The sequence below is a fragment of the Lampetra planeri genome, chromosome 56 (genome assembly GCF_965212315.1).
Source record: "Lampetra planeri chromosome 56, kcLamPlan1.2.h2, whole genome shotgun sequence".
NCBI lineage: Eukaryota > Metazoa > Chordata > Hyperoartia > Petromyzontiformes > Petromyzontidae > Lampetra > Lampetra planeri.
This window is the reverse complement of record NC_136162.1, coordinates 1,675,190-1,693,813: the sequence shown is the minus strand read 5'-3', so window position 1 is coordinate 1,693,813 and position 18,624 is coordinate 1,675,190. Positions and strand designations below refer to the sequence as shown.

The 18,624-nt window shown below is 48.5% G+C and overlaps 1 protein-coding gene across 3 annotated transcripts in view; it reads left to right on the top strand.

The window, feature by feature from the left end:
• The window catches only part of LOC144735634 (rho guanine nucleotide exchange factor 7-like), a 70,383-nt gene extending 62,161 nt beyond the window's left edge, over positions 1–8,222 (top strand). The window contains exons 20-22 of one of the 3 annotated variants that reach the window (XR_013588665.1): positions 5,357–5,472; positions 6,671–6,725; positions 7,314–8,222. Coding sequence is in view for 2 of the 3 variants with exons in the window: in XM_078618082.1 (XP_078474208.1) it covers positions 5,357–5,456; positions 6,671–6,725; positions 7,314–7,439 (281 nt within the window). In the remaining variant the exon portion in view is untranslated. The remainder of the gene's footprint in view (positions 1–5,356; positions 5,473–6,670; positions 6,726–7,313) is intronic. The other 2 variants (XM_078618082.1, XM_078618086.1) reach the window with 2 other exon arrangements.
• Positions 8,223–18,624: the final 10,402 nt, after the last annotated feature.

Genomic DNA, 18,624 nt, shown 5'->3' with positions numbered 1-18,624 from the left:
GCGATGACTTTTGCACGCTCGTGTTTAACTGCGGTCCAGCATTTGTGATCTCGTAGATTCCTTGTCCTTAGAAGAAGACACCATCCCATAATCACACGGTTCCTCAATCCATTAGCTTCCCACCCAGGCCGTGTCCCACTGCAGCGTGAACAGTTCAAGTGGAAAGTATAGACGATATTACGAGCAAATCACGTCCGATCACGAAAGCCGAGCATGGTTGAGCCAAATGCGGACCGTCTTAAAAACGCCATGAAATTTGGACTTCCCTGGTTAAACGAAGGGAATTGTTATTGTTGTCACTGAGAGCATGGGCAGCTTTCTCATGATAACACTCTGTGATGTCCCTGCAGTAATACATTCACATTGATGTCTCATGTTCCCTAATTAAATACTTGGCTGATGTTAAATTCTTATATTTTTCTCACCAACGAAGCTTCAAGAGTGTGGGGTATACACGGCATAGGTGTGTAGCTACAAGATGATGGCCATGTGCTTTGGGTTGTATCTTTATAGGAGAAGGAACTAGACTTGTAGTAATTAAAAGTAATTTAACCCTCGTATTTTCATGACATGGACCTTCGGGAACACGGCCTCCTCGTGGCTCGAGGAGTCCTGTCGTCAGGCCGCGAAGATGGTGGAATAACGACGGCATTTTTACCAAATCTCAAGAACCGTTATTTATTTTAAACAACCCTTGCCAGCCATACGAAGGGAGCCCCATTCATCTCCGCTGGAAGCCAGGTGTGAGCCCAAATTCGGGTTCCAGTCGCCCTTCATGACACCGGGTTCTGAAGTGTAACAAGGTGTGAAGTGTAACAAGGTGATGGTCTCAGCCCGCTCACCAATGAGTACATGAAAAACAACCATCTGAGTTCTAAAATATTACCATGTTGGATGACTGACACCATGCAGACAGAGGACAGCTCTTGACACCACAGCACGTGCTGGGCGAGACGTGCACATTGAAGGGACTCGACTGACTGGTCGCATAAAATACCATAATTGATGTGAAATTAAATAAACCATTTGTTTATATACAGAGCTGGGAGTGCAGGGCATCCCAGGGTACTTTACAACAGTGGTTCACCTGGGGTGCACGCACGCACCCCAGGTGTGAGACATATGGGCAGATTTTTTTAGAAGGTAAATCATGGAAACACAAATTAAGTATGGGTACGCAAGTACAACTACTTTGTTTCATTAAACCTCTGTATTTGTTAACGTAAATTGTTTTACGATTGAGAACCAAAGGGGTGCAAGGCTGCAGTAAAGGGTAAGAACCACTGCTTTACAAGAACAAACATCTAAAACCTCAAGCCATTGCCGAATCATCAAACTCAAAAAGCAGGTAGCTCACATGAATGTTTAAAAGTTTTATTTAACAAATTTGATCGCAATTCCTGATGCAAGTCGGAGTCATGTTCCGAAGGCAGGGAGATGGCCGCGGAGGTGGCTGTGTGGCCATGTCTACCGGGTCCACTCCCTGGCAAGCTCCGAGTCCCTGCTGAGTGAGGGAGTCCGTGGTCCTAGTACTAATGACTCTCAGACTCGAGTGTGGTGCTGCTGCTGCTTGTGGTTAAATCCTGGTGCGCCGGTACATTGGGCGCGGTGCTTCTTTTCGCCCTCTTCAGAGCACGGCGTGCGGTGAAGGTGGCGCCGTGTTGATGTTCTCCCTATACTGTGGCCGTGCGATTCCACTCCCTGACAAATAAACAGTGGTGCACACGGTGTCCGCGTGCCTGTCAGATGCCACACGGTTGGGCCGGTGACTGACCCTGTAGAGGGTAACTGGGCTGTGGCGTCAATGGACGCTGCAGTGTCTGGTGGTGTGTGATGTGTGTATTGGTATGTTTATGCGTGAACGAGTGTGTGTGTGATTCATTGTTTCTGTGTATACGAGTGTTATGAGAGAGTGTGTGGGGAGCGGTAGGATAGTGGTTGGCATACTGCGCTACAAACCCGGTGGCCCGAGTGACGAATATTTGAACCGGCCCTGGGCCTCCCCTAGATCGACACAACCTCAAATTAATACCTGCTGTGGTGTGTAAGCATCGCCACTGGGGAGACAAAGGCGGTCGGGCGTAGTGATGGCCACCTGCCCCCTCGTGTGCCGTGCCGGACTTCATAGGTGCTCGCTAACAGCACTTGCCCCAACAGTCTGTTCAAACTATATGGGGGAATCTTTGTTTTTTGGGTTGCTGTCATTCTATGTATACCAGTGTGTGTACAAGTGTGGGGAGCAGTAGCACTATTTTACATCTATTTCGACCATGTAGTTCGTGAAGCCTTCAATAGCTGTACCGGAGGAATTTCCATCTGGTACAGATACAATGGGATGGCAGATCAATGCCCAGGTGCGGTCAAGGGATGGCTCCCTATTGCTAAACCACGTTATGTATGCCGATGATCTGGTAATTGCTGCTCACTCGGCGCTGCTGCTGAACCTGGAGCTTTCCACTAAGAGGTGGGGCCTTACCATCAGCCCCACCAAAACTAAGCACCTGCCTGGGTATGTTGTACCATCGGACACTCCACCCCCACAACTCCCAATTGGTGATAGGGCAGTTGTGGAGAGCTTCCCCATACCTGGGCAGTGTGCTCATAACCGGCTCCGGTTTAACAGCAGAGGTCTCACTCCGAATCAGTCGAGCTGCATTATCTTTTCATCGGTTGCGTAACGCTGTGTGGAAGCTACCTGGTCTGTCGCTCCACACGAAGCTTCAGGTCTTCTCGGCCACGATTATTCCCTCCCTTCTCTACGCTTGCGAAACGTGGACCCCCCTAATGAAACATCTTCGTCGGTTAGAAACATTTAGGCTGGCCTGCCTACGATCCATCCTAGGTTTAACCAGGCTGGATTGTGTGAGGAGCTCACAAATCCTTGAAAGATCTGGACAAAGTCCCATCGGTGAGCTCCTCCAGCAGGCAAGGCTGCATTGGCTGCACCATGTCGCTCGCATGCCTAGCCACCGCATGCCTAAACAGCTTTTGTTCAGCTGGATCGAGGGGGCGAAACGGGCACGACATGGGCTAGAGAAGAGATGGAGTGATGTGGTACAGGAGGACGTGGAGCTAAGTGGACTTGCCAATGACTGGTACCAGCGGTGTCAAGATCAGCCTCTGTGGAGGAGGCTCGTGAAAGACGCTACTGGGCAGTTGGAGGCAGTCGCCCTCCAACAACAACGGAGGGCGGAGGAGCAACGCTCACAACAACGGGCGGAGCGCCGGGTGGCTAAAGCACAGCAAGTTGGCACAGTAGAGGGCACAGGTGGTGCATCAGCCAGTCATCTCAGTCGGTCGACCCGTGGCATTTGGGTCTGCCCCGTGACCTGCCAGCGGGCGTTCGACACTTCACGTGGCCTCAAGGTGCACATAGCCTGGCACAAGCGTCGTGGTGACGTCACCGCCACTTAGTGGCGAATGGCGGTTTTTGTTGTTGGAGCAGTAGCAGTGCTCAGCGGACTGCTACGAATGCAACGACTCGAGTTTGAGTCCCTGCCATGAGTAACATAAGTGCGAGCGATACTGAACTGGGTCTGAGCTCCTCCATTTTCGACTCGGCCTTAAATGAGGACCCGGAGCAGCGCGTAAACATCACTACTAGGGAAATAAAGATTACCGAGTGTGGTTCTGGCCAGACCATCCCTCCGTGTGCTGTTCCAGCTTTAATAGATGATTGCCAACAGCACTTGCCACAGCAGTCTGTATGGCTCTTGAGATTATCTTTCAGGTTGAGTGTACATGGTTATGAACTATGAGAGTATTACATGTATGTAAGTGTCACAATCAGAATATTGGCACATTGAAAAGTGTGGGTAGTGTCCACATCTGTTGGCTCGTGTAATCTGGGCCTGGACCATGACCGTTGCTCGTGATCCATTTGCACTTCCGGTGGCCAAAAAGTCCATGGAGCCTCGGGCCGGTGACCATTGCCCAGCAGTAGAGCGTTCGCCGCTTGTTGAAGAGGTTCATGGCTGGAATCCAGTGGCCGCCCCGGTTAACACTGCGGCATTAACCATAAAATATGCACTGACTGCTTTGCAGTGGACGTTAAAGATCCTGTTCAGTCATTTGCAGGATTAGGCCACTGTATCAACGTAATGATCCAGGACTGCTTGGCAGAGTGGCTGGCAGGAGGAATGGAGAGAAAAATCAGCACCAAACCAATTCCTTAACGCAGATCCTACAGTTTGCCCACCTGGCTCCAACCTTCCATGCCGTCAGTGGGCCCTATTGAACAGCTGCCAGAGAGGGCAAGGTCTCTTGCAGCCAACCTCCACCGTTGGGGTCTTCGTGACAACCCATACTGCAACTGTGGCACTACGAACGATACGGCGTGTTGTTGTCCACTCAGCTTGGCGGAGGTCTCCACGAGAGACACGCGTGGGAATGTGGCCACTGAGGAGGCTACCGCACAGCTCGGCGATTACACACTCGCTCAATGGAAATGATACAAATTTTAATATTACCTGAAAATTCCTAAGCTTAAGTTCAAATGTTCCGTTATTTTGATTTGTTACACAGTTGATCCCGTTTAGCCAGTAGTTTGGCTATTTTACAAGGGATATCTGTGGTGCTTGAGCACAGCAGCAACAAGAATGCATACAGCAGCAATCATCACTCTTACTGCCAAAACTTGGCAGGACCTTCCTGAAAATAGTGAGGCTTTTCTGGGCAAACAAGCGGAATATTAATGTAATACATATGCACCACGCAGAAATGACTGCCACTGTAGTAAATGGCAACTTGTGTGGTCGTTTGTCTTGGTCGGGGAGTCATGGTGGAATAGTTATCACGCTTGCACTGCAATCCTCGTAAATGAGGTTCAGCTCCTGGCATTGGTACGAAAGCCCAGATCTCGAACTCCACACACTCGTTGCAGAAGGTGCGAGGGAGGGGACCTAGTTTTAAGGAGTGGGCAATCGGGGTGGACATCCACGATGCACAGGTGTCAGGGGGAGGGACTGACAATATATGAAGAACACCAGAAATCTGCATCCAGTGTAAGAGATTCGAGATGCGGATAAACAGCTACATAATCCTAGAGAGATGGAGAGACAAACGCAGACAAACTGAGAGATAAACGGGAAGACAGAGAGATCTAGAGGAGATGTAGACATACTGCGAGTCTGCTACCATCATCTCAACTGTTAAAGTTGCCCATGAGAGTCATTCATGAACAATCAATGTGTCATCCTGTGCACCACCCCTTGTGAGTCCCACATGAGAGTTATCCCATGAGTCGTCCATGGCAATCAACCCTCTGAGGTACCTTTGAGTCGCCCTGTGAGGGTTGTCTTGTGAGACTTGCCCATGAGTCACCCCTGAGTGTCATCCTTGATGTTCCTCTGCTCAGTTTGTCCCCGGGAAGCGACGCCGCAGTTGCTGCTGCCCGAGGAGGAAAAAATCATCATGGAGGAGATGAGCGGAAATGGACAGACGGTCATCGAGGAGAAGTGAGAGTGTGTGAGAGTGAGTGCGAGTATACTGTGTGCGCTGTGTGTGTGTCTCTGTGTCAACATGTGTATATATGTGTACGCGAGTGTGTGTCCACGTGTATGTATATAAGTGCATGTGTGTATATGACCGGCTCCGGTTTAACAGCAGAGGTCTCACTTCGAATCAGTCGAGCGGCATTATCTTTTCATCGGTTGCATAACGCTGTGTGGAAGCTACCTGGTCTGTCGCTCCGCACGAAGCTTCAGGTCTTCTCGGCCACGGTCATTCCCTCCCTTCTCTACGCTTGCGAAACGTGGACCCCCCTAATGCAGCATCTTCGTCGGTTAGAAACATTTAGGCTGGCCTGCCTACGATCTCTCCTGGGTTTAACCAGGCTGGATTATGTGAAGAGCTCACATATCCTCGACAGATCTGGACACATTCCCATTAGTGAGCGCCTCTGGTGGGCAAGACTGTGTTGGCTGGGCCATGTAGCCAGCATGCCCAAGCAGCTTTTGTTTGACTGGATAGAGGGGGCCAAATGGGTAGGGCATGGGCTGGAGAGGAGATGAACTGATGCGGTACAGGAGGATGTGGAGCTGAGTGGACTTTCTAAAGACTGGTACCAGCATTGTTAAGATTGCCTCGATGGAGGAGGCTCGTGAAGGACGCTACTGGGCAGTTGGAGGTGGTTACCCTTCAACAATAACAGAAGGTAGAGGAGCGACGCTCGCAACAACGAGTGCCGGGCGGATAAATACAACAAGTCGGCACAGCAGAGGGCACAGGTGATGCATCTGCCAGTCATCTCAGTCAACCCATGGCACCTAGGTCTGTCCCGTCACCTCCTGATATTATATTTGGAGGAAACCATTGCGTATGGTGTGCCGTGTATGTGTGTGAATGTGTGTGCTTGCAGTGGGAAGTGGTAGTGTAGCGGTTAACGTTCCGCGTGACAAATGTGTTGACCCGGGTTTGATTCCCGCTCACAGTGAACAACAGTGCCGATTATCTGAACTGGTCCTGGGCCTCCCCTAGGGTCGACTCAGCCTCAAATGAGTACCTGGTGCGGTGTGTAAACATCACCACTAGGGAGACAAAGTTGGTTGGGTGTGGTGCTGGCCACCCACCGCCTTCATAGGTGTTCGCAAACAGCACTTGCTCCTATAGTCTGTTAAGGCTATGTGGGTGATATTTGTTTATATGTTTATGAATGTGTGTGTGCATTTAGGAGTCTGGTGGATACAGTGTACGCCCTACGGGACCAGGTTCAGGAGCTCAAACAGGTACGGTGCCCTCATTTACAAATACACAGATCCCTGTGTGAACTCTATGGGCTCTTGGGGCAAGTCCTGTTAGCAGTTCAGCTGGCACGACACGATGGGGTGGTGTGGGTAGCACTCCGCCTGGCCGCCTTTGTCCTCCCGTGGTTGTTTTCACATCGCACCAGGTATCGTTCTGTGTATACGAAAAGTGTTCCCCCTACAACATTCTCATAATCCCTTACTCCTGGTGAGAAGACAGGGCAGGCAATGCGGAATTCCAGAAGAGAACAGAGCAGGTGAGTGTTGTGGAAATTATCAGGAAAAAGGTTGCACTGGGTGGGACACGTGTGCAGGACAGGAGAGGGCCGATTTCTTAGACATCAGGGTGGTCTCCACATGCCTGGTGACCAAAAGGAAGAGAAGACCTACCTAAGGGCAGACATTGGGATACTGTCAGGGCAGACCTTGGAGGTCGTGTGTCGAATACGCAGCAGCTGCGGGATCTGGCGGACGAGAGAGAGCGTTTGTAGTGAGAAGCTACAGTGGCATCACTCTACTTGACACCCGCTCCATTGCTTGACTCCTACCCCACCCCCTCGTGTGCGTCAGGAGTCCCAGAGGCTGCGTGTGACGCTGGAGGAAGAGAGCCGCGCACGCCAGGATCTGCAGAAGTTGCTGTTGAGGCACCTAAAGCCGAGTGGAGGGGAAGCGGTGTGGGACGAGGGCAGCACCTAGCCACTTCTACAACTCACCTCCATCGCTCGTCACCTCACTCACAACCTCACAGACTCATAGTCTCACCAACTGAATCAATTACTTTGTGTAAGCAATTCAAAGAGTCAGTGTTTGTTTGTCCAGTGTCACATCTCAATATTCCAAATTTTAAAGGCAAATGCAAGTTCATTTTTAAATCCTTAACTTTGTTTACTATACGTTAATAATAATCATCCGTGTCAAGATATTCAGATGAAGTGCGAGTCTCAGGGCTCTTGCTTGCCATGTTTGGCCACTTAGTTTGTAATTTTGGATGTAAACTGGAGTTCACGGAGAAACTCCACATATCAGAGAAGACTCCAGCACCCATACGTCTTAAAGCTACTTGCTGTACTGTCCCTTTGAGCCACCGCCTCCTTATCCCGCATCTTGTACTTTGCTGCACCCATCCCTGTGTGATCCACCGACCCTGTTTCACAGTCGTTGGTGAGAAGTGCTCAGCAGTAAATTTCGAAGTTTGAGAAGCGTCACGATTTGCTGCTCGTGTCCACTTGATGTGGATCCAGCTAGTACAGCTTGATCTCATTTGCCCCCCTGTAGCTGCAGAAGAGCAACCCTAAGGACTCGAGAACTTGTGAATCCTTGTATGGTGGGTCTCATTGCTATTTTGCTGCATGGTTAGTTTTAAACGTGTGGATTGTGTATTTATATCTTGATACCTCTCAGCCTGCTGTGAGAGAGCGCCGCTGTAAAGGGAAGTGCACGCACTTTGAGAATACAAAGGCCTCTGGCTCTGACCATTCACACTGAGCGCTGAGGATGCCTCCTTGTACAACACAGAAACTCGCTTCCCACAGCAGACGACGTGTGTCCGGGTCTCCCTCAATGACGAGCTATCACTAAAATGTAATTATGATTCCATCGTTTTTTCACTCTAACACAGGCGTTTGTCTCGAGTGGCAGATATTAGAGGCGAGCAATAATTAGTGTCCTCGACAAGAGACTGCGCTCGTTATGTCTTTGTGACGACGCAGTGAGACAAATCCGCCTTTTGACGAAGAGAAGAAATTTAACAAGCAAGTTGAAATGGCTCGTAATTGCATCTGCATTCGTCTTTACACTGTATTCACGTGGTGTGGGTGCTTGGGCTTTAAATGCCATCATCTCTGAGTAATCTGTGATTGTGGTAAAAACGAACAGTGTTGAATATGTGTGAAGGAACGCAACGCTCGGAGCTCTTTCTGTGGAGGACACTTGTTCTGGGCAGTGGCATTCAGAGTTGGGTGAGATCATTATTAGGCAGCACGCGGCCAGTGGGATTGGACAGATGCAATAGAGAAGCAGACAGCGGCGTCTTATTGTTACCCAATACTCAGTGCGCACAGCGTGAGGGGTCCTGTGCCAAACGTGGAGCCACCGCAACATAAGAAACCCATTACTTCTTGACAGCGCACTTCCTGTGCTGTGTGAATTTACCAATCATTATTCACACATTCATCTCACAGAGCATTGAGCTTAGTCACCCACTAGGGATGCGACAATCCCCGTTTAGAACTCGTATGCGTGGCACTTATACGTTGAGGTCTGGGCTACAGATGGGATATTGAGTGCACCGTGAAGCCACATTATCCACTAATGGTTACTGTGCTCTGTGTTGCGAGATAAACACATTACTGACCCCGCATATTCAACTCGTCCTGTGACCAAGTTGTGATTTCGTGCCTTAAAAAAAGTCAAGCCACCTACCTAACCTGTCAGAACATGTCCATAAAATTCCATCTAGGCGCACGTAAGCTACTTTAACGTGCCCAGGTATAGTGAGTATATGAATGTGAATTCATCCAGTAACACTGAATCGAGGACGTTTCCCTCGTTTGTCTTCTCAAAACCAATACATTATGATGTGTTCTGAACTCGGCTTCAAGACCGGTGATTGGAGGTGTGAAACACGATGCATAATGACATAAGTGACTCACCTCCAGCCTCAGTCACATTATCGTAGCTAGTCTTATCATTAGTATCTCATATCTCTGGACTGAATTACGTAGGTGTTATTGCCAGATAATGGGGATCACTTGAATGGTTCGTCATCACCACTGCAGAAAGACAAATGGTACATCCCTGCTCCACACCAATGTTCTTTGGAGCGTGTGGGATAGGGGTGACGCTGTGATATATTGTGAGGCGTCTGTGCTGCTTGTGAACCTGGGAGGTCTGAGTGAGTAGTCGATGACCTATGAATCGGGATGCTAGAGCCATGAACAAGGACGGCGTGAGCTCCAAAAACGAAACGAACGGTGAGACGGGCCTGTTAAGTGCCGGAGGTTAGGCTAGAAGTGCAGGGTCAAGTGGGAGGGTTTGTGCTTGTGTCCGATGTCTAGTTGGTTATCCTTAGGGGTAGGGTTAGTGGCTCGCTGTCCATTTCGGATTGGGAGTGGAGCTGATGCCAGTTGGCTCGTGTGCCCCCTTCTTCCCCTGTCCATCTTAACACGCGTCCTGACGTTCGGCTTGTAGTTCTCTATCGCAGTTTCTGGTGCCCAAAGGCGTTTTACTGCAGCAATCTAAAACGCGTCGCGACTGAGAATCCCTCTGAGCAGGGTGGGATCAAGAAACGCAAACAGGCGGCTACTTTAAACTCGTCACAAATGTAAATTGAGTTGAGTCGGAAATCGGAATCTTAATTGCGTTACAAAATGTCCGTGCTTCTGTCGATGCCGTCACTCCACGGCTGCTGAGCTCGTGGCGTCCTGCAGCTGTGGACGGGACTCTGGATGCGTCATGGCAGCTCCTGCGAGTTGGTCTCAAGGGTTTCACGTTGAGACTTTACCACGTAACCATGAGAAGAACAGCTGATACCTGCATGAAGGTTTCACGTTGCTTTATTCTCCCTGGGGCTTGTTTCACCCGTCGCGTCCATTTCAAATGAAAAAGACTTGAAATCCTCTTAACATTTTCTTGATGCCCCCCCCCCGGCCTCGTGTACAATGGTTTAACATGCAGTCACATTCAGACACTGTATACATCCACATTGTGAATGGAATTGCCATTGGGGTTGCGAATGAACTGGTCCTGTATGTGCCTTTTACTTGTGTTACAGGAGACAAGAACAGTTGTTTCGAGCAACTAAAGTGTCATTTTCTGCTTCGTCTGCAACTGAAAGTCATTCAGGTTATGAGAAACCTAGTTCAAGTTGCTTTGTGTAACTAGCCACAAATCCCAGGTTGCCTTTGTGAATCAAAGCAGGTTTGGAGCTTTCCTCAGTTACCCTCAAGGTGACACGAACGTGAACAATGCAGCCTCACACGGGTTGTGTAACAAAGATTCAATCTTGGAAAATTGCACTTTTGTTGCTCTGTTTAACCCGCATTGTTGGATTCCAACGCCTTTCATCCACTCTTAGCGCTGATCTCATCTGGTTTGTTATGATTGTGAGGAGACTGCTTAAATGGGAAAACTCTTTGGTTCTTTCGGTAAGTCACGTATAAAAAGAAAATAATACATTTAATACTAGCATACGACGTTTCGATTGCAACACAAGCAATCATCAGGTATAAATGAAATAGAAACACAAATCTAGTATACTTAGAAATGTAATGTAATACAACAGAGTCGGATAACATAACAGTCAACACCCTACCTGGTTGATTACGTTCTTCCTGAGAATGCTAAATTTGAGAGAGAGATAAAACACAGAACCAGAGACATAGACAGACATATAAGCAGACAGATATCACAGAGATACATAGAGAGAGACAAACAGGCACACAGAGAAACCACGCCTCTGTGTCGAGGCCTTAAATAGAGGGGGCGGGGGCGGAGAGAGAGGGAGGGGTTAGAGAAATTAGCATGTCAATGAGTGGCACGGTGAGTGGCACTCATTGTATACTAGATTTGTGTTTCTATTTCATTTATATCTGATTGCTTGTGTTGCAATCGAAACGTCGTATGCTAGTATTTAATTTATTATTTTCTTTTTATACGTGACTTTACCGAAAGAACCAAAAAGTAATTCCTGCAGTCACGAAAGCTCCAAATTAAGTTTAAATGGGAAAAGCCTAATTTTGTGGAGCCACAAACTCATTCACTGGCCTCGCTGTGACCTGAAAGCCCTTCTCTGGGAACCAAAGTTGAGATGTCAGAGTGGTTCCGTAACCTCTCAGTCTCAACACCTCTCAACGTCAGGGTGAATTTGCAGCTTGAATTGCGTTTATGTTATGCGCATCATTAATGGTAGGTAATGGAGCCACCCTGGACTACAGACTTGGTCTGCAAATGAACTTTAGCGGTGACATTGCTGTGCAGTATCGCATTTGCTTTTTGCAGAGCTTCGCGGTTTGAATCAGCAAGGTGTCATGGTTAACACGACGGGTGTATTAACCATAAAATATGCGCCATCTGCTTCAGTGAACTTTGAAAATTCCGTGATGTCATTTGGAGCAGAGTAGGCCATTGTGTGCCAAATTAGATAAATTACTCAGAAATCACTTAATTAGGAAACAACATTTTTCCCCCCCTGCTTGGCATGGCCATCCTGAAAATGTCACAGGATGAACAAAAGTAACTGTAAAAAACTAGCAGCAGCCAATTGAAGTGGCGATGTCAACACCACATGAATCCAATTATACTTGTTTAGCGATGTGAGGACTTTATCACGTAACCACGAGTAGAACAGATGATACCTGCATGAAAATGAAGCCTGGATTCTGATGCAAAATGCATAGAACAGGGAGCATTCTTCCTACTGCAAGTCCAGACAGTGCTCCCTGGTGTTCCAGTTCCTTTGCAAATGTGCAAGTTTAACACTGTAGTCAGATTGGTATGTCTTATCAGGTGGTCGCCTAGGTTGACTCGGCCTGAAATAAGCACTTGAGTGAATGCTGGTGGTGCACACCTCCATCCTCATCCATTTACCTGCGAAAATTCACGTTCCTATGAGAGGGACCAGTGTATCCTTAAGTGAACACAAGGAGACCGTTGACTTCCCTGTAATAAGTACAGCTACAGCAGGCGGTACTTATTTTACCAACCTTGAAGAGACGACAGTGGTGATGTGATGAAGGGGGGGGGGGGGACAGTCGACCCTGACCAGGGTGTGAACTTACGGTCTGGAGGTCAGGAACTCTGCTCTATTGGCCGTGCTACTGTGAGCGGTGGTGTATCGCTTAAGTATTATGAATGATTTAATTTTAGCTGTGGATAATTGCCTCAAAGGCTCGTGTAATATCATACTGTTATATAAACTCTGCTTATAAATGTATACTTGGAGTTCTTCAGAGTTATTTTTTCTATTACGGTGTCTTTAATAAAGTTTTACTGGTGAATGCGCAAATGTATCTCGCAGTGTAATTATGGCGTGATGTTTCCCGCTGAACTATATCCTCATTTACACCTCACTGAAGAAAATTATGAATGAGTTAATTATTGATTATCCTGTATATGATTTTGTTGAGAAAACTCACAGATTTAACTTGAGAGCAAGTAACAGTGGCGAGTCTGTAGCAAAGACTCGAGGGAAGCTCGTGGACTCCAGGGACACGGAGCTCGTGGACTCGGAGAATTACCTTCACGACTGAGACAGAATCGTGTTGATGTTGACGGTAAGGCTGTGGCGATGAAATTGGAAATTTGTCAATTGGGGGCCATCCATTTAGTACGTAAGCATGTAGGGGGGGGGGGGGTAACCCAAATGCTTTCGCTTGCGTATGGGGTGGGGGGTCTACTGACAATGTACGCATAGGAAACGGGGGGGGGGGGGGTGAAGCCTCGATAATTTGTCTACATTGCCATTCAAATGAGTTAGTCCCTGCGGTGGACTATCTGTTTGCTTTAACACGTTCATATTATTAATCATTGATCGTTTCTGCGTGGATTAAATATCGGCCGTTCTATAGGATTCGGGGGGGGGGGGTGTAAAAAGTCCACGTGCGTACAGGGCGAGGGTCAAGTTTTTACAGATTTTTGCGTACCTACTAAATGGATCGCCCCTTGCCTCAAGAGAGGGGACATTTATCAGATAAAAGAATGAAGTATAATACACCTGTAGTGTAATAGCGCCAGCTGGTGCCCAGCAGCGGCGACTGCGGTGGACACGGCTCCGTGTCGGCAGGGCGGAGGAACTGGGGCGAGGGCCATGGCAGACGCCGTCTGGAAGGCCCTGGGGCGGCTCGTGGGTTACAGAAGAGAGGGAGGAAGGAGCCAGGCCGCGCTGGGAGGCATAGAAGGCGCTGCTGGGAGCTCAGCAGGGTGCCGGTGTGGGGAGTAGACTCGTCTCGTCGTCGCTGTCGTCGTCTTGGCTGCTCGATGTCGCACGGCCGGAGAGTTGTTGGCTGTCTCGGGGTTGTGTTGAGGCTGGGCGACCACGGAGAGTGCGTGGGCGAACCTGCTCAGTTATGAAGGCGTTGAATAAAGGTGCCTCCTAGAACCCTCGTCTCCGAACCACTGACACACTACACATTGACACACTACACACTAACGCAGGGGTCCTCAAACTACGGCCCGCGGGCCACATGCGGCCCGCCGAGGACATTTATCCGGCCCGCCGGGTGTTTTTGCCGCCGCTCCCTGTCTGTTACTTATTTTCTACATGAGAAGGACGGTCATTGGTGGAAGAGGGAGAGGGGGCGGCCGCCGCCGATTGGCTGGCCGGCTGAAGCGCTGGATCATGGGAATTGTAGTCCGGCCGCAATCAAGCTTCAGGCGGTGGAAGGTACTGAACAGCGCAGCCGGACTACTACTCCACCTCCCAGGACTCAGAGGAAGCCAGGGCATGTGGGAGGGGCCGGCTGCACTGTGAACAAAACTGCAGGTATAATTAACTTTTTAACGGCACCCGCACCAGTGTGAGCCTGGGGTAAAAGCGGAGTTCCCCCAATCAGACTGCATTGATGGGCAGTGCAGTCTGTATGTCTCTGTGTGGGCAAAGTTATTGCTGGCATATTGTTTTTGTAGCGCTGTATATATATTGGTATTTTACTAATAGCAATTTTGACTCCCTAGGAAACAATGATGTCAAGAAAGAGAAAAATTGACTCGGAGTGTAGGATATTCAAAGAACAGTGGACTTATGATTACTTTTTCATGCAGTACAAGGAAAGAGCTGTGTGTCTGATATGCCAGAATATAGTGTCTGTGTTCAAATAATACAATTTACGTCGACACTATGAAACTCAACATGAAGATAAATATGATTTTTTGGTCGGAGAAGTGAGAAAAGATAAAATATTAAAACTGAAAAATACATTAACAACTCAGCAAAATACTTTTGTGAAGCAGAAGCAGCTAAATATTTCATCACTGCGAGCAAGTTTTCAAGTTACCAAGCTAATAGCGTGCACTGGCAGACCATTCGTGGAGGGAGAATTTGTTAAAGAATGCCTTCTTTCTGTTGCCAAAGAGATGTGTCCAGAGAAGGCCGATTTATTTAGTACAGTGAGTCTTTCAGGACCTACAATTACACGGAGAATTGAAGAAATGGGAGACAATTTGCATCAGCATTTGCAAAACTCCACAAAAAAACTTTACTATTTTTCCTTGGCACTCGACGAAAGCAATGATGTTCGTGATTCTGCACAACTTCTAATTTTTATTCGTGGGACGAATGACTATTTCGAAGTCACAGAAGAGCTTGCTGCACTGCAAAGCATCAAAGGGACAACTACAGGAGAGGATATCTATGAAAAGGTTTGCCAAACTGTGAATGGTTTGGAGCTGAACTGGGCTAAACTAGCCAGTGTGACAACTGATGGTGCTCCTAGCATGTTGGGGTCTAAGAAAGGAGTAATTGCTCGCATTAACCAAGAGATGGACAAACATAACCATTTTCATCCAATAGCCATACACTGCCTCATCCACCAACAAGCGCTGTGTAGTAAATCACTGAAGTGGGACTCTGTTATGAAAATTGTGGTATCTTGTGTTAACTTCATTAGAGCTACGTAGAAGGGAAGTAATAAAATAATAAAAATAAAACATAATAAAAATAATTCTCACGACGTTTCGGCCACAACGCAAGCTGCCGTCCTCAGGTGAAAACCAGGTCTGTCGACGCGACAGCGTCTGAACGAAACAGCACACGAGCTTGGAGCATATATATAAGCTGGGCGCCTTGACAAAGGAATTTGCATATCAAGAGGAATTTAGCATATTTATGGGAAATGCAAGTATGTGATTAGTACTACATATGCCCGTGCATTATGCAGGACTAGCAGCATCAAAGGGAGGGGATATGGGAAAATGAAGGTATGTGAATAGTACTAATTATGCCCGTGCATTATGCAGGATTAGCAGCATCAAAGGGAGGGGTAGATTTAATAAAGGGAAGGAGTATTAATGCTACCCTTCCCTTTGATGCTGCTAATCCTGCATAATGCACGGGCATATGTAGTACTAATCACATACCTGCATTTCCCATAAATATGCTAAATTCCTCTTGATATGCAAATTTTTTTGTCATGGCGCCCTTTCCCCCCCCCCCCCTTCCAACCCAGCTTATATATGCTCCAAGCTCGTGTGCTGTTTCATTCAGACGCTGTCGTCTCGAAAGACCTGGTTTTCACCTGAGGACGGCTGCTTGCGTTGTGGCCGAAACGTCGTGAGAATTATTTTATTATGTTTTATTTTTATTATTTTATTACTTCCCTTCTACGTGCCTTTACCGAAAGAACCAAGAAGATGAATCCCTGCAGTCACGAAAGCTTTAAATCGAAATTCATTAGAGCTCATGCACTAAACCACAGACAATTTCAGGAATTTCTGTCTGAGCTAAATGTTGACTATGAAGATGTTCTGTACCACACAGAAGTCTGTTGGCTGAGTCGAGGGAGAGTTTTGAAACGTTTCTATGACTTCCACAGATTACAGCTTTTCTGCTTTCAAAAAACAAAGAAGTACCAGAGCTCAATGATGCAGAATGGAAATGGCACCTTGCCTTTCTGACAGATGTAACAGAGCTACTCAACAGTTTCAATGTGCAACTTCAAGGAAATGGGGAAGCTCATCTGTGATATGCAATCACATGTCAAAGCATTTGAAGTAAAATTAGGCCTCCTCATCAAACAAGTGAAGGAGGACAACTTCTGCCATCTCCCCACAACTCAAAATCTGTTAGCGGAAAAACCATTGGTTGCATTCCCAAACAAAACATGTGTGGATTCACTGGAAAAATTGCAAAAGGAGTTCCAATTTAGATTTAAAGAGCTTCATCTCCATGAACAGGACATACAGCTTTTCCGTAACCCATTTTCTATTGACATTGAAAATGTGGATACAATTTACCAAATGGAACTGGCTGAACTGCAGAATTGTGACTCTCTGAAAGACGCATTCAAGTCAAGCAGCCTTCATAATTTCTATGCATCTCTCTCCTCTGAGACATATCCTCATCTCAGGAACCATGCACTCAAAATGGCAACCCTCTTTGGCAGCACTTATGTCTGTGAACAGACTTTTTCCAGAATGAAACATTTGAAATCTCCAACCAGATCTAGACTAACGGATGCACACTTGCATCACTTGTTACGACTAGCAGTGACAAATATGGAACCGGACATTGACCATCTCATTAGCCAAAGGCAGGCCCATAGTTCCCATTGAAATACTGGCAAGTTTGTTGATTTAACTTTACTTGTTCTTCTTTTTAAATATTGTATTTGTTCCCGTTTTGTTTCTTTACTTCAAAATAAGATATATGCAGTGTGCATAGGAATTTGTTCATAGTTTTTTTTAAACTATAGTCCGGCGCTCCAACGGTCTGAGGGACAGTGAACTGGCCCCCTGTTTAAAAAGTTTGAGGACCCCTGCACTAACGCATGGTGAGATCGTGAGTCGAGAGGGCTGGAGCCCAGCGGGGCGCTGAGAGCAAAGGGCAACCACGACGGCCACGTTGTCCGGCTCTCCCGTGGTTGTGGAGCTCCCCCCCGTGGTGGTTGTGATGGAGCTCCCCCCGTGGTTGTGGTGGTGGAGCTCCCCCCCGTGGTGGTTGTGGTGGAGCTCCCCCCGTGGTTGTGGTGGTGGAGCTCCCCCCCGTGGTGGTTGTGGTGGAGCTCCCCCCCGTGGTGGTGGTGATGGAGCTCCCCCCCGTGGTGGTTGTGGTGGAGCTCCCCCCCGTGGTGGTTGTGGTGGAGCTCCCCCCGTGGTGGTTGTGGTGGAGCTCCCCCCGTGGTGGTTGTGATGGAGCTCCCCTCGTGGTGGTTGTGGTGGAGCTCCTCCCGTGGTGGTTGTGGTGGAGCTCCCCTCGTGGTGGTTGTGGTGGAGCTCCTCCCGTGGTGGTTGTGGTGGAGCTCCCCCCGTGGTGGTTGTGGTGGAGCTCCCCCCCGTGGTGGTGGTGGAGCTCCCCCCCGTGGTGGTTGTGATGGAGCTCCCCCCGTGGTGGTTGTGATGGAGCTCCCCCGTGGTGGTTGTGGTGGAGCTCCCCCCGTGGTGGTTGTGGTGGAGCTCTCCACGGGATGGTGGAGCTCCCCCGTGGTGGTTGTGGTGGAGCTCCCCCCGTGGTGGTTGTGGTGGAGCTCCCCCCGTGGTTGCAGGAGAGCGGCTGAAGCGCCGAGTGACCATGACGAGGCGAGTGGTGCAGCAGTGGAGAAGCGAACACACAAACATCTGCCGATATCTAAGAGACTCACGGTGAGAGCTGTAGGACACGAGAGGAGGAATGTGGCGACTGGAGGAGGAGTTTTTACTGGTGCGAGGGAGAGACGTGGTGAGCATTGCCCCTCACGGTGCCCGGGCACCACCACGATGATGATGATGAAACGATCTGACAAAGTTGACCGTAAAGCGACAAGTTAATAGTCATCACGGGTCCCTTCGTGGGACGTTGCAGAGTCATCATCGTGCATCGTTCCACGTGTCGCCAAGACCCGCTCACACACCGGGCAAGTCGCCAGCTTAATCAGCTTCGTGCTGTCACCCATCAAGTCGATGCCGGCGCTGTTCGAGACGCGGTGTGCGGCGCATTAGGCAATGGATCATCCAGTTCTAAGCATCCTCAAAGTTAAAGTGGCAACTAATGCGCGGCTCGCTAAAATATATTGAGTATTTAAAGATCCAAATTGGACCTCCGTGAGGGAAAGTTCTCCCAGTTCTCCCACTTTCAGTGCTACATCCGGGCACTCCTCGCCAGTTGATGCTTCCCGCCAATCCGCGATGACGCAACGCGCTAAAAATAACCTTGACGTGACGTCACCACCAGCTAGAGCCCCGCCCTTGGACC